At 42.7% G+C, this 13,885-nt stretch overlaps 2 protein-coding genes across 3 annotated transcripts in view; both read right to left on the reverse strand.

Moving 5' to 3' along the window:
* DPP4 (dipeptidyl peptidase 4) overlaps nucleotides 1–13,885 on the reverse strand; it is a 91,816-nt gene that overhangs the window by 35,171 nt on the left and 42,760 nt on the right. For both annotated transcript variants that reach the window (XM_037848902.1, XM_037848901.1), the window contains exon 10: nucleotides 8,989–9,101. In XM_037848902.1, coding sequence (XP_037704830.1) covers nucleotides 8,989–9,101 — 113 coding nt within the window. The remainder of the gene's footprint in view (nucleotides 1–8,988; nucleotides 9,102–13,885) is intronic.
* LOC119543966 (casein kinase II subunit alpha') lies at nucleotides 1,036–3,491 on the reverse strand. The gene has a single exon (XM_037848904.1). The coding sequence runs from the start codon at nucleotides 3,423–3,425 to the stop codon at nucleotides 2,373–2,375; it is 1,053 nt and encodes a 350-aa protein (XP_037704832.1). The 5' UTR covers nucleotides 3,426–3,491; the 3' UTR covers nucleotides 1,036–2,372.

Here is a 13,885-nt window from a genome sequence, read left to right on the forward strand (position 1 = left end):
CTGCTGTGCTGCAGGGTCTGAGCTGTGAATGTCCCTTCACATGCCCAGAGCCCTGTCTCATCCACCCCTTTGCACGACCCCCAGTGCAGGGGAGTTTAATGAGAAACTGGAAAAGCAAATGGGTCTAACCCAGGACAGGCACTAAGCATGTGCAAAGGGGATGGACGAATGTAAAACAAGACAGAGAATGAAGCTTTTTGAAACTAATTTCCTAGACCCTGAGTTGGCAGACTTTTTCAGTAAAGGACCAGAGAGTAAATATTCCAGGCTTGGCAGACCACGTGTTCTCTGTCACAACTACTCAACTCTTCCTGGAGAGCACAAAAGCAGCCATTGATGATCGTAAAAGGATGAGTGTAGCTATGTTCCAATAAAACACAATTTCATAGAATTTTCACATCAGGAAATATTAGTCTTCCTCTGATGATTTTCCAACTACGTAAGGGTGTGAAAACCATTCTTACTCGCAAACCATACAAAAACAGGCATAGGCTGGATTTGGCCCATGGGCCCTGCTAGTGTGTGGACTTCTGCTCTACATTAGTGGTTTTGTTTTTTAGTATAATTCATGACTTTTAGTAGATAAAGCTACTTGGTACTGGATGACTCCCTAATTTGCATTCCCTTCGAGAATCTGAAGAAAATTATGTTCCTCTCTCTAGGGAAGAAGAAAAAAAAACACCTCCCCACACATAGGCATGCAATTTCTGAGAGTTCCATGGGCATAGATTAGGGAGCTGTGCTCCAGAAATACCCTTCCTCTTTTTTTTTTTTTTTTTTTTTTTTTTCACTACCAATACCAATATGATTTTATTGGAATGTGGAATGTAAACAAATGTTTCAAACAAACTAACTTTGTAAAAATGTATGGCATTATTAAATAATTAATAAAGAAATCCTACAGTGGGATGTGATGACACGTCTAGCTCTAGCCCAGGTGTGTGAAATCTCCGCAGCGGTAGCATGGTGCTGCATCTGGGATTCCAAGGAGCAGCTGGGCTGAGGTGCCCACCTGCAATCTGTATTGATGACAAGTCCCAAAATGAAATTAACCCTATTTTTTTTTTTTTTTTTTTTAAACCTAGCCTCCTTTGCTAATGTACAGGCTAGCATGATGGATCCAAACCTTTAACCTTTGTGCCAGTAGATCTGCTTCCTTCCCCAAGCCCCTGGTAAACTCCTCTCCTTTCAGTCACTCGAGTGGCCCTGCCACACAACTCCAGCACCTTGCATGCGAAAGACTTGTCTTTCTCATCACAATAAGCATCACATATCAGAGCTTAAAAATGTGTTACCCTGATTACAGCAGGAAATTATTTCTCTCAGGGGGATAAAAAAGAGGGAAGAAAAGGAGGGAGGGGTATATAACTTTCACCCAATAAATCTTTTCTGAATAAACTCTAATGGGATATTCTTCTCCTTCCCTGACCTGCCTGAAGACTGACTTTCCAGCTTTAGCTATGGGCGTGAACAAAAAGTCTGTTTCAAAGAGGTGCATTAAAACAGGTGCACATATAGGTATGTGCTGGAAAGTGGTTTGTTTTCCTTACAAGGCTGGGAAAAAAAGGGTAAATGAAAAAATAGCAACAAGATTTTTATGGTTAGGCAAATCGACAAAGGTTACACTTTGAGTTATCACTTAGCATCTAACTTTCAATGAGACTGATGACCTATTTGTGGCACCGCAAGGTTTAGTGATGCCACCTGACATCAAAGAGGACTCTTTTGTGAAGTGATTACAGTTTGCTCCCATATGAATACACTTGGAGGAAAACTGCAGGGATGAGGTACATTTCCTGGAGAGCTCATGTCATAAAAAATACATAAAACATGAATTTTAAAAGAGCTTTAAAAAAAAAAAAAAAAGAAATACTGTCACTGTTTAATATCTCCTTTTCACAAATGAGGCTGGTGTGTCAGTGTAGACTGCTGACATTTTGCTATAACTTGAGCCTGAATCTCACCAAAGGAAACCCAGACCACAATGGAATAGACAGGAAGTCAGATATTCAGAGCTTGTTGACTGAAGGGGTTAATTCAACAGTGGTCTCCTGTTAAAGCAGGTAATGCACAACAACTCCGAGTCTCTCATCTCCCATGCATTCCAGAGGGAGCTTCCCTCAGATCCTGAACTATGCGCATCATCATGCTGCCAGAGCGGCAGCTCCCTGTAGACTAGTACTGGGGAGTTTCTTTCTTTCTTTCTTTCTTTCTTTTTGACAGACTTTTAGGTCTTTACTCTTCTTTGCATTTAGAAGGAATGATTACAATTTCTTTTTATCACACTGTAGTTTTCCTTCAAGGATGTGTGTTTTGGTTGGTTGGTTTTATTGGCAAGCATCAATGACGCATTACCCGTCGCTTCCCAGTCTTCATCGTGCAGTTGTGAGACCACTGGAAAGCACAGTGTTATCTGCAGAAGGCTGGGACTGCTCCTTCACCACAGCGTAGAAGTACGGGTGCTCCATGGCCTCCTTGGCGGTCAGTCTCTGTTGATGGTCGTATCGCAGAAGTTTGTCCAAAAGATCTAGGGCCTCAGGACTGACAAGGTGTCTGTTCTCACTGTGGATAAAGTTTTCCCAGCGTTTCCGTGAGTGTTGTCCCAGGATATCGTTGAAATGTGGATCTAGGTCTATGTGATACTTCTTCAGATACCCATACAGCTCATCTGTACCCAGAACCTTGGCAATGCGAACAAGCTGGTCATAGTTGTCCTGTCCGTGGAAGAAGGGTTCCTTTCGAAAGATCATGCTTGCTAACATGCAGCCCAAACTCCACATGTCCAAGCTATAATCATACATCTGGTAGTCCACAAGAAGCTCTGGTCCTTTGAAGTACCTCGAGGCTACACGGACATTGTACTCCTGAGCAGGATGATAGAACTCTGCCAGCCCCCAATCAATCAGTCGCAGCTTTTTCTGTTGGTGATCTATCATGACATTGTGAGGTTTCACATCTCTGTGCATGATTCCCTTGCTGTGGCAGTAATCCAGAGCTTTAAGTAGTTCATACATATAAAACCGGATATCAAAGTCTGTCAGGATCTGGTAGAGTTGCTTAAAATCTGTATTATTGATATATTCAAATACCAAAGCTGGTGTCTTTGACACGGGGTCCTTTACAGTGTCAACCAGCTTAATGATATTTGTTCCACCACGAAGATTCTCCAGAATCTTAACCTCTCGTTTTATCTTCTTTTTCTTCACTGGCTTGAGAATTTTTACAACCACTCTCTCGTTGTTGGTGATGTTAATGGCCTCAAATACTTCACTATACTTTCCCCGACCAAGTTTTCGAACCAGTTGGTAATCATCTTGATTACCCCAGCTCGGGACGTGCGCCTCATAGTCCCAGTACTCGCGGCTCCTCAGGCTGTTCACCTCGGCGTAGACCCGGGCCCTGCTGCCCGCGGCCGGGCCGGGCATGGCGGGCGGGACCGGGGGGCGCCGCGGGGCGCAGAGGGTGGCGCGGCGGGGGGCGCCGGGGGGCGGGCGGAGCAGGCGGCGGGCCGCGGGGCGCCGGAGGAGGAGGAGGAGTGCGGCGGCGGGCGGCCGCGCCAGGCCGGGCCCGCGGGGGCGGGCGGGTTGGGGGGCGCGGGGGGCGCCGGCCGGGCCGGCCCGGCCTGGAGCGGCGAGCGAGGCGGAAGGGCGGGCGGCGCTCGCGCTCCTGGCGGCCTCGGCTCGGCTCGTGGTCCCGAGTCAGTGGCAGTGGCAGCAGCAGCGGCGGCAGCGGCAGCCACCGGCCGGGAAAGGGGCAGCGGCGGCGGCGACGGCGGCGGCGGCGAAGAAGGAGGAGCCCTTCCTCTTTTTTTAGTGTTTTGTGAGGAGGGGAAGAAAACTCCTTCATACGATTAGCGGATCATCCAGTACAAAGCAGTTCTATCTACTAAAAGCCACAAATTATACTTCAGGTTCAGAAATCAACACTATAAAAGGAACTTTTTCCTCATTTGAAAATACTGAGTAATGGAATTTGGGAAGTCTGCCAGGAAGCTCACTTGTATCAGGCATCTCCCTGCTCATTCCTGGATCAAAGGTTAATGAACCTGTAACCACTCCACCTTTGTCACTCTCCACAGCCCAGAGAATGTACTCTGCACCCTCTGAGTACTGCATAAAGGCGGTTTACCACTGGGACAGTCAGTAACTTTTGAATTTCTTGTAAACATACTTTTCTTCAATTGCACTTTCCCTTAAGAGTTTGGAATTAAGGGGAGACAGAATGAGGGTGAATAACCCAACCCTGCACTGAAATAAGGCCAGGCTGAGATGTCAGTGAGCCATGAAAAAGGTAAAAGGAAATCAGCAGCTCAATTTTACCTTTTACTGAGAGGTTTAAGTCCTCACTTAAGACCAGAAAAATTCAACAAGCAGGATTATCAGGTATGCACTGCACTCCATGCTAATGTCATTCCACAAAAGCACAGTGGCAAATCGGGAGTAGACTTGTGTTAGGTGATGGTTGGGAGAGGAAACGAAGGGGGATGGCAGGCAGCCAGGCCTTCCCAGGAGCCTGTGACTGCTTATCTTCGTTTACAAGTAGGGATTCAGCAAGCTCTTCTAACTTCTGGAGGCAGATTAGCCCAAGAGAAATATGGCTTATTTTAATAACAAGGCAATGGGGTAATTTCTGGGCATCATTGTAATGAGGTCACACCATGGAGACCGCTACGTGCCAGGAACTGTACTAAGTGCTTTACATAAAGCTCACAATCACTCTGTGAGGCAGGTAGTGTTATAGCCTACCTGTTTTGCAGAAGAGGAAACACAAATGCAGAGAGGATGAGTAACTTGCCCAAAGCAGTGGTGGAGCCAGGATTCAAATCTAGTAGTTGGCTGCTGGTTTCACATTCTCAGCCACTATCTCTGTAGACTTTCCCCCCATCCCTTTGTTAAACACCTGTTTGCTCCTTTTTAGCATAAAGTTCTTCACTCAGTGAAATCTTTTTATTCCTGGAGAGCTGTGTGTAAACTGAATTTTACAGAGCAAATCATGTTTGAACACACTGAGAGGGACTTGCTTTTGAAACTCATACTATGGGGAATCGCTTTGTAAAGTGACTGACTGTCCTAGCACGATGCTTTGCAAACAGCAGGCTTTTAATAAATGTCTGTAGGGTGATATTAATTCTCCTGATTTGTATAAATGTGTCTTCCGGTAGAGTAGCGATACCTCAAATGAGGTATGCATTTACTAATATAAGGAATATAGGAGAGAAAAAAGCTACCAAGAGCTACTGCCAACCGTGGAGTGATGAATTCTGTGAATCACCGAGGAAGTGGGCGTGCTGCCAGGGCTGGCCGTGGGCTCCATGCCACCTTCTGCTCTGATCGGGCTGCCAACCCTCCTTGGCCCCCCGAGAGTCAGATTGCCGAGGAGAGGAATGGTTGGGATGCGATGGAAATCTAGTTGATGCAGGACCCAGGGCATGCAAGACTCTAAACCAGCCTCCTTTGTCGCTAAATAACAGGTATCACTGACCCAGATATTTCGGTCCACTTAATTCATCTCCTGTGTGACACTCCCAGGTCCTGGTGTCCACACTTTCCACACCATGGGAAATCATCTGCTCAGGAGGCACAGGGAGTCTCTATCTCTCATGTCCCCTAAGGGCAGAGAGATCAGGGTGGGGCAGGTCAGGGGCTGGGTGTGAGGCCCCTGAAGCCACCCAGCAGTTGTTGGGTGGGGTTGCCTCCGGAGAACGGCCCTCCCCTATCCTCTAGCTTCAGGCGGCAAAATGAGCACATGGCTGGGAGGAGATAGAAAGGAGAGGTTGCTATGCGAGGTCATATTGAAGTCCATCTTCAATACTGACTGCGAATCCCAATTCCACACACCCAAAGTCACCAGTAGGAGCCATCTCATCTATCCACCCAAGCATCCCGGCGTTCATCCATTGATCTGATCATTTAATCCACAAATATTGATTGGGCACGCCCTGTGTCCCAGGTACCTACTGGGGATACTATTGTAAGCATGGCCCCTATCCTGCAGAGATTGGTTTACTTCACATGAGCAACGTGAAGTGGGTGACTCTAAAAACCACTCTGAATATAACAGGAGATTTGCAACTTTACCTGATATGTTGCTTTCTCCCAAACATTTTGAGCTCTGGGATTCCCAGTATAAGTTGTCAAAACAAAATAACAGCTTCAGTTCTGGCTTGGATTGTTGAAGAGTGGACTAGATGCCCTTCTCGCTCGTTATCAGAGAAGCAACGTTCCCACCCACTTCTGCCCATTCCAAACAAAACCATAAGTCAGCCTTATCTACCCATAGGATTGTTCTTGCTCAAAGCTCAAAGACAAAGCCTAATGGGATAATTCTGATGGGAGCATGGGAAGAAGAGGGCAGAAATGTGCTGATTGAAGTATGGCCTCACATTCCAGGAACTAGTGAATTACCAGGTCACATAGCAGAGGGCACTGGGCATTTTACTAAAAGGCACAACTGTCTTGATTAACTTGAAACTGCCGGACCTTTAAATGCAGCCAGAAGAAGGTGCCACACGATGTGCTAGAACATTTTCCCCAGAGGACCTGGAGCCTGGCTTTAGAAAAGCTGCAACTTTCCTGATGTCAACAGAGACCAGGGTGTATTTTAAATACGTTACAAATACCATCTCCAAAAAATATTCTTTGGTAACATACACTCCACCCAAAGCATCCTGTGAGTGAGGCAGCCCTCACCATGGGTGCAGGGGAAAGAACTACAAAGAACAAAGACTCGATGATTGATTCGTATCGGGTGAAAAATAAGTCCTTAGAATTGCTTAGGGTTCCTGAGCTCAGCATTTCATAAATGTGCCTTGTAAAGTAATTGCTAAGTTGGAAAGACTTTGTTTCTTCATCTGGTAAAGTGGCATGAAAAAGATACCATAAGGTGCTTGTGGGGAATAAATAAGACAGAGCAAGCAGAATGCTTAACACAGTCCCAGCCCACAGTAAGTACTCGATAAATTTCAACTTGATTATTCAGGTATTCTTGCCTGGCAGTCTGCAGGCTCTGTCTTCTTTCCAGTTCCTGCACTAACTTGCTGTGTGACACTGAGCAAATGGTTTTTCCTCTCTGAGCCTCACTTCTCTCTCCTGTGTAGAAGAGGTGGACTCTCACCATGGTGTTCTGACTGTGCTCTGGAACCCGTTCTGGTTCTGTCTCCGTTTCTGAGACTATCTTGGGGAGGGGCTGGGGGCAAGGATGGGACTTGCTCAACCCGAGCAGCTATCTTAAAATGTTCTTGCATTGCCTTTTGGAATTATAACTCACCTGAACAAAGGTTTCTGGGTCCTTAAAAAAGTTTGTAAACTACTGGTGAGGTCTAAAGTCCTTTCCAGGTCTAACATTTTACAGAGTGGGAGCTCATGGTGCATGTACCTGTAGACAGGCATTGGTTATAGACGAACTGGTCATCCCAGGCTCTGCTCATCTTTTCCTAGATAGCCTCGTGCTTTCCCATGCTCTGAGTTCTTTCCCCTGCAGTGCTCGTCTTGTCAGCCAAGGTGCCCTGCAGGAGACCTACCTGCTCAATCTGCACAGTCTCCAGGATGCTTTCTTTGATCCCCAGGCTCATAGAAAATCTACCCCCCTCCCCCCTTTTTATAATTCAGTCAAATTCAGTCTTGGAGTCATTTATCTGAATGCTTTATATCCTCCACCTGGTCCTAAGTGCTAGGCCAGTAGAGTTTTAGCCCTAACAATGTTTGTGAGCTTAACAAGTAGCTGATTAATCAATGTTGAGTGAAGAAATGGCTGGAGAGGACCAAAGAGCAGATTTTACAACCTTTGGGTAAACTTTTACACTCTTGGACATATGCTGGAAATTTTTTTTTTTTTTTTTACTTTACTAATAACTGATTTTCCCCTAGAATGAATGGGTTAGTATAGTTATTCCTGACCAAGCCAATTAACTATGAAGTACAGAGCAGAGCTTATAACACGCCTGATACAGGCAATGCTTCCCCAGGGAAAGAAGATGGCTCCAAATCCGTCTGACATGAATCTGAGGACCCTAACTGTGCCCACACTGCGGGAGGGAGATGTGCAGCAGAGAGCTGAATAGCTGTCTCTTTCAAGTCAGGAAGACAGGTTTGAAGACAGACTCCTACTTGGTCATTTCCTTAACTGCTAGGCCTCATTTCTTTATCAGTAAAACAGGCATGTAATTGCTGTACAGAAAGAGTTCTTTTAAAGAGTAATAAGATAAAGCCTGTGGTGCTGCTCTATGTCTGGCACACTGGAGTGCTCGATATATGCTATTTGTTGTTTAAAATTCACAACAAACCCAATATAAGTCATAGGTATGAATAAAGAGCTACTCAGTAGCCACAAATCGCACCCAACGTGATGGCTATTTTTACAGGAAAATAAACTAGGGACTAGGGGTACTCGATGGCAGAATTTCCAACCACCAAGAATTATTGAAGCAAATGATGTTTTAACGAATGCTGGTGGTAAGGGGTTCCTTATATCTGACCCACAGTTTCCCTGAATTTCTTTATGCCTTGCCATGGCCTACCCACCCTGTGATCCGACCTTACCTGCCATCACTCCCCGCTCACTCAGTCTGCTCGGTCACCCGGCCTCCTCGCTGTCCCTGCAAGGCTCCCTCTGCAGGTCATCGCACTTGGGGTTCCCCTGCCTGGACCCTGCACCCCAGCCACCCATGTGGATAAACTCCTCCTTTTTTCACATCACTGCTCACAGCTCATCTTATCAGAGGCTTCTCTGACCTCCTTCAACCATCTCTGTTCCCCTTTATCCTGCCTTAGTTTTCTTCACAACATTTATTGCCACTTGACGTTTTATATTTTGATTTACCTGGTTGTTGTCTGCCTCCCCCAGCTCCAGGGTAGGCTCCAAGAGACCAGGGACTCTGTACTCTCGGTTCACTGAGCACCTCCAGCACTGATTCTGCTGTTTGTTTTTAAATGTTCTCCCTAGGAAACTTGAAACTGGTTACAACCAAAGCATTCAGGTCAAGAGTCTTACCCTATTAACAAAGATGCAGGAGCAACGATTTCTAGGGAAGTTGCATTGGTGGTGGGGCTGAGGGAGTCTGTATTTACAATAAAGAAGCTCACAGATGGATTCACAGCACCTGCCTAGGAAAAAATAGTCATGAAATCAGTATTCATAAAAAATATAACGTCATCGCACAAATTTAAAACCACACACTAAAGTCCGCATTATGGCTTTTACATTATAACGAACAAACATATTCAAACAATTTAAAATAAATAAAATGAACATAAAAGAGAGTCTCGAAATGCAGCCTTTTCACATTTAGACCAAATGGGATGCCTACTGTAACTGGTTCTCAGAATCTACTAAGGAAGTGCAGGACTCTAAAATAACTATATAAACTAGTGAGTTCTATATTTCTATGTTTGTGTGTGTGTGTTTCTGTGTTTTATGTCTGATTCATGGCTGAAAGTTTTTAAACTAAAACTATTCACTCTCTATCTGTGCCTGTCTGTATGTCTGATGTATAACATTTTCCTACCTCTGGATGGTATTACAAAACTAACTAATAAAACTTCTTAAAAGAGCTCTACTCGGATTGGCTTAAAGAGAACTAAGCACTTACATATAAATTAATGCTCCTAAAGCCCTAGAAATTAAAGAAACCAAACTTCTAATAATCTCAATGAAGAAAAAAGATTCATAAAACTAAAGCCAAATTTTTTTTAAAAATTTAAATTCACATAATTCAGATAAATCTTTGATAAATGGGTCTATTTTAATATTGTTAGTTAAAACAAAAACAGCTATACCTTCTAAATCATCAATGTTAAGTACAAGACAAGCACAATTTTATTCTCCTTGGGTATATTCTTCCTAAATTTATAGATTTACTGATAAAAGATGAAAAATGTAAATATATGTTTAACCAAATTGAGTTATTATTCCGATAAACTTTATTTTAAGAATGATTGTGTTTTGTAGGATGTTTGTTTAAAGACAGTTTCCAAGATCTTTTTGGTAACCTAAAGTATGCAGGTCTGTAAAGTATGCTTTGTTTTTTTTTTTGTTTTTTTTTTAATCTTCATTTTATTGATACATATTCACATACCACGCAGTCATACAAAACAAATCGTACATTTGATTGTTCACAGTACCATTACATAGCTGTACATTCATCACCTAAATCAATCCCTGACACCTTCATTAGCACACACACAAAAATAACAAGAATAATAATTAAAGTGAAAAAGAGCAATTGAAGTAAAAAAGAACACTGGGTACCTTTGTCTGTTTGTTTCCTTCCCCTATTGTTCTACTCATCCATCCATAAACTAGACAAAGTGGAGTGTGGTCCTTATGGCTTTCCCAATCCCATTGTCACCCCTCATAAGCTACATTTTTATACAATTGTCTTCGTGATTCATGGGTTCTCGGTTGTAGTTTGATAGTTTCAGGTATCCACCACCAGCTACCCCAATTATTTAGAACCTAAAAAGGGTTGTCTAAATTGTGCGTAAGAGTGCCCACCAGAGTGACCTCTCGGCTCCTTTTGGAATCTCTCTGCCACTAAAGCTTATTTCATTTCCTTTCACATCCCCCTTTTGGTCAAGAAGATGTTCTCCGTCCAACGATGCCAGGTCTACATTCCTACCCGGGAGTCATATTCCACGTTGCCAGGGAGATTCACTCCCCTGGGTGTCTGATCCCACATAGCGGGGAGGGCAGTGATTTCACCTTTCAAGTTGGCTTAGCTAGAGAGAGAGGGCCGCATCCGAGCAACAAAGCGGCATTCGGGAGGAGGCTCTTAGGCACAAATATAGGGAGGCCTAGCCTCTCCTTTGCAGCAACCATCTTCCCAAGGGTAAAACCTATGGTAGAGGGCTCAACCCATCAAACCACCAGTCCCCTATGTCTGTGGTCATGTTAGCAACCATCAAGGTGGGGTAGGCCAATACCCCTGCATTCTCCACAGGCTCCTCAAGGGGGCTCTACATATTTTTTTCCTTTTTTTTTTTTCCCTTTTTTTTCTTTTTTAAATCAACTGTATGAAAAAAAAAAATACAATAAAAGAACATTTCAAAGAGACCATAACAAGGGAGTAAGAAAAAGACAACTAACCTAAGATAACTGCTTTACTTCCAACATGTTCCTACTTTACCCCAAGAAAGTTACCTAATATAACAACATTTCTGTGAACTTGTTCCTACTATATTCATCAGAAATTAACAGACCATAGTCATTCCTGGGCATCCCCAGAACGTTAAATAGCTTATCTGTTCTTCTTGGATTATTGTTCCCCCTTCCTTAATTGCTTTCTATTGCTAGTTCCCCTACATTCTACATTATAAACCATTTGTTTTACATTTTTCAAAGTTCACATTAGTGGTAGCATATAATATTTCTCTTTTAGTGCCTGGCTTATTTCACTCAGCATTATGTCTTCAAGGTTCATCCATGTTGTCATATGTTTCACGAGATCGTTCCTTCTTACTGCCGTGTAGTATTCCATCGTGTGTATATACCACATTTTATTTATCCACTCATCTGTTGAAGGACATTTGGGTTGTTTCCACCTCTTGGCAATTGTGAATAATGCTGCTATGAACATTGGCGTGCAGATATCTGTTCGTGTCACTGCTTTCCGATCTTCCGGGTATATACCGAGAAGTGCAATCGCTGGATCGAATGGTAGCTCTATATCTAGTTTTCTAAGGAACTGCCAGACTGACTTCCAGAGTGGCTGAACCATTATACAGTCCCAACAACAATGAATAAGAGTTCCAATTTCTCCACATCCTCTCCAGCATTTGTAGTTTCCTGTTTGTTTAATGGCAGCCACTCTAATCGGTGTTAGATGGTATCTCGTTGTGGTCTTAATTTGCATCTCTCTAATAGCTAGTGAAGCTGAACATTTTTTCATGTGATTCTTGGCCATTTGTATTTCCTCTTCAGAGAACTGTCTTTTCATATCTTTTGCCCATTTTATAATTGGGCAGACTGTACTATTGTCATTGAGTTGTAGGATTTCTTTATATATGCAAGATATCAGTCTTTTCTCAGATACATGGTTTCCAAAAATTTTTTCCCATTGAGTTGGCTGCCTCTTTACCTTTTTGACAAATTCCTTTGAGGTGCAGAAACTTCTAAGCTTGAGGAGTTCCCATTTATCTATTTTCTCTTTTGTTGCTTGTGCTTTCGGTGTAAAGTCTAGGAAGTGGCCGCCTAATACAAGGTCTTGAAGATGTTTTCCTACATTATATTCTAGGAGTTTTATGGTACTTTCTTTTATATTGAGATCTTTGGTCCATTTTGAGTTAATTTTTGTGTAGGGTGTGAGGTAGGGGTCCTCTTTCATTCTTTTGGATATGGATATCCAACTCTCCCAGCCCCATTTGTTGAAAAGACCATTATGACTCAGTTCAGTGACTTTGGGGGCCTTATCAAAGATCAGTCGGCCATAGATCTAAGGGTCTATCTCCAAATTCTCAATTCGATTCCATTGACCTAGATGTCTATTTTTGTGCCAGTACCATGCTGTTTTGACAACTGTGGCTTTATAATAAGCTTCAAAGTCAGGGAGTGTAAGTCCTCCCACTTTGTTTTTCTTTTTTAGAGTGTCTTTAGCAATTCGAGGCATCTTCCCTTTCCAAATAAATTTGATAACTAGCTTTTCCAAGTCTGCAAAGTAGGTTATTAAAATTTTGATCGGGCTTGCATTGAATCTGTAGATGAGTTTGGGTAGAATTGACATCCTAATGACATTTAGCCTTCCTATCCATGAACATGGAATATTTTTCCATCTTTTAAGGTCCCCTTCTATTTCTTTTAGTAGAGTTATGTAGTTTTCTTTGTATAGGTCTTTTACATCTTTGGTTAAGTTTATTCCTAGGTACTTGATGTTTTTAGTTGCTATTGAAAATGGTATCTTTTTCTTGAGTGTCTCTTCAGTTCATTCATTTCTAGCATATAGAAACATTACTGACTTATGTGCATTAATCTTGTATCCCACTACTTTGCTAAATTTGTTTATTAGCTCTAGTAGCTGTATTGTCGATTTCTCAGGGTTTTCCAGATATAAGATCATATCATTTGCAAACAATGACAGTTTTACTTCTTCTTTTCCAATTTGGATGCCTTTTATTTCTTTGTCTTGCCGGATTGCCCTGGCTAGCACTTCCAGCACAATGTTGAATAACAGTGGTGACAGTGGGCATCCTTGTCTTGTTCCTGATCTTAGAGGGAAGGCTTTCAGTCTCTCATCATTGAGTACTATGCTGGCTGTGGGTTTTTCATATATGCTCTTTATCATATTGAGGAAGTTTCCTTCAATTCCTACCTTTTGAAGTGTTTTTATCAAAAAGGGATGTTGGATTTTGTCAAATGCTTTTTCAGCATCTATTGAGATGATCAATTAATTTTTCCCTTTCGAGTTTTTAATGTGTTGTAATACACTGATTGATTATCTTATGTTGAACCATCCTTGCATGCCTGGAATAAACCCCACTTGGTCATGGTGTATGATTTTTTTAATGTGTCTTTGGATTCGATTTGCAAGTATTTTGTTGAGGATTTTTGCATCTATATTCATTAGGGAGATTGGCCGGTAGTTTTTCTTTTTTGTAGCATCTTTGCCTGGTTTTGGTATTAGATTGATGTTAGCTTCATAAAATGAGTTAGGTAGTGTTCCATTTTCTTCAATGTTTTGAAAGAGTTTGAGTAAGATTGGTGTCAGTTCTTTCTGGAAAGTTTGGTAGAATTCCCCTGTGAAGCCATCTGGCCCTGGGCATTTATTTGTGGGAAGATTTTGATGACTGATTGGATCTCTTTGCTTGTGATGGGTTGACTGAGGTCTTCTATTTCTTCTCTGGTCAGTCTACGTTGTTCATATGTTTCCAGGAACTTGTCCATTTCCTCTACATTA

This window comes from Choloepus didactylus, chromosome 9 (genome assembly GCF_015220235.1).
Source record: "Choloepus didactylus isolate mChoDid1 chromosome 9, mChoDid1.pri, whole genome shotgun sequence".
NCBI classification, from domain to species: Eukaryota; Metazoa; Chordata; class Mammalia; order Pilosa; family Megalonychidae; genus Choloepus; species Choloepus didactylus.

What these genes read in the sequence shown, in the direction of transcription:
- LOC119543966 (XM_037848904.1), bottom strand. Translation starts at nt 3,425, where the DNA reads ATGCCCGGCCCGGCCGCGGGCAGCAGGGCCCGGGTCTACGCCGAGGTG.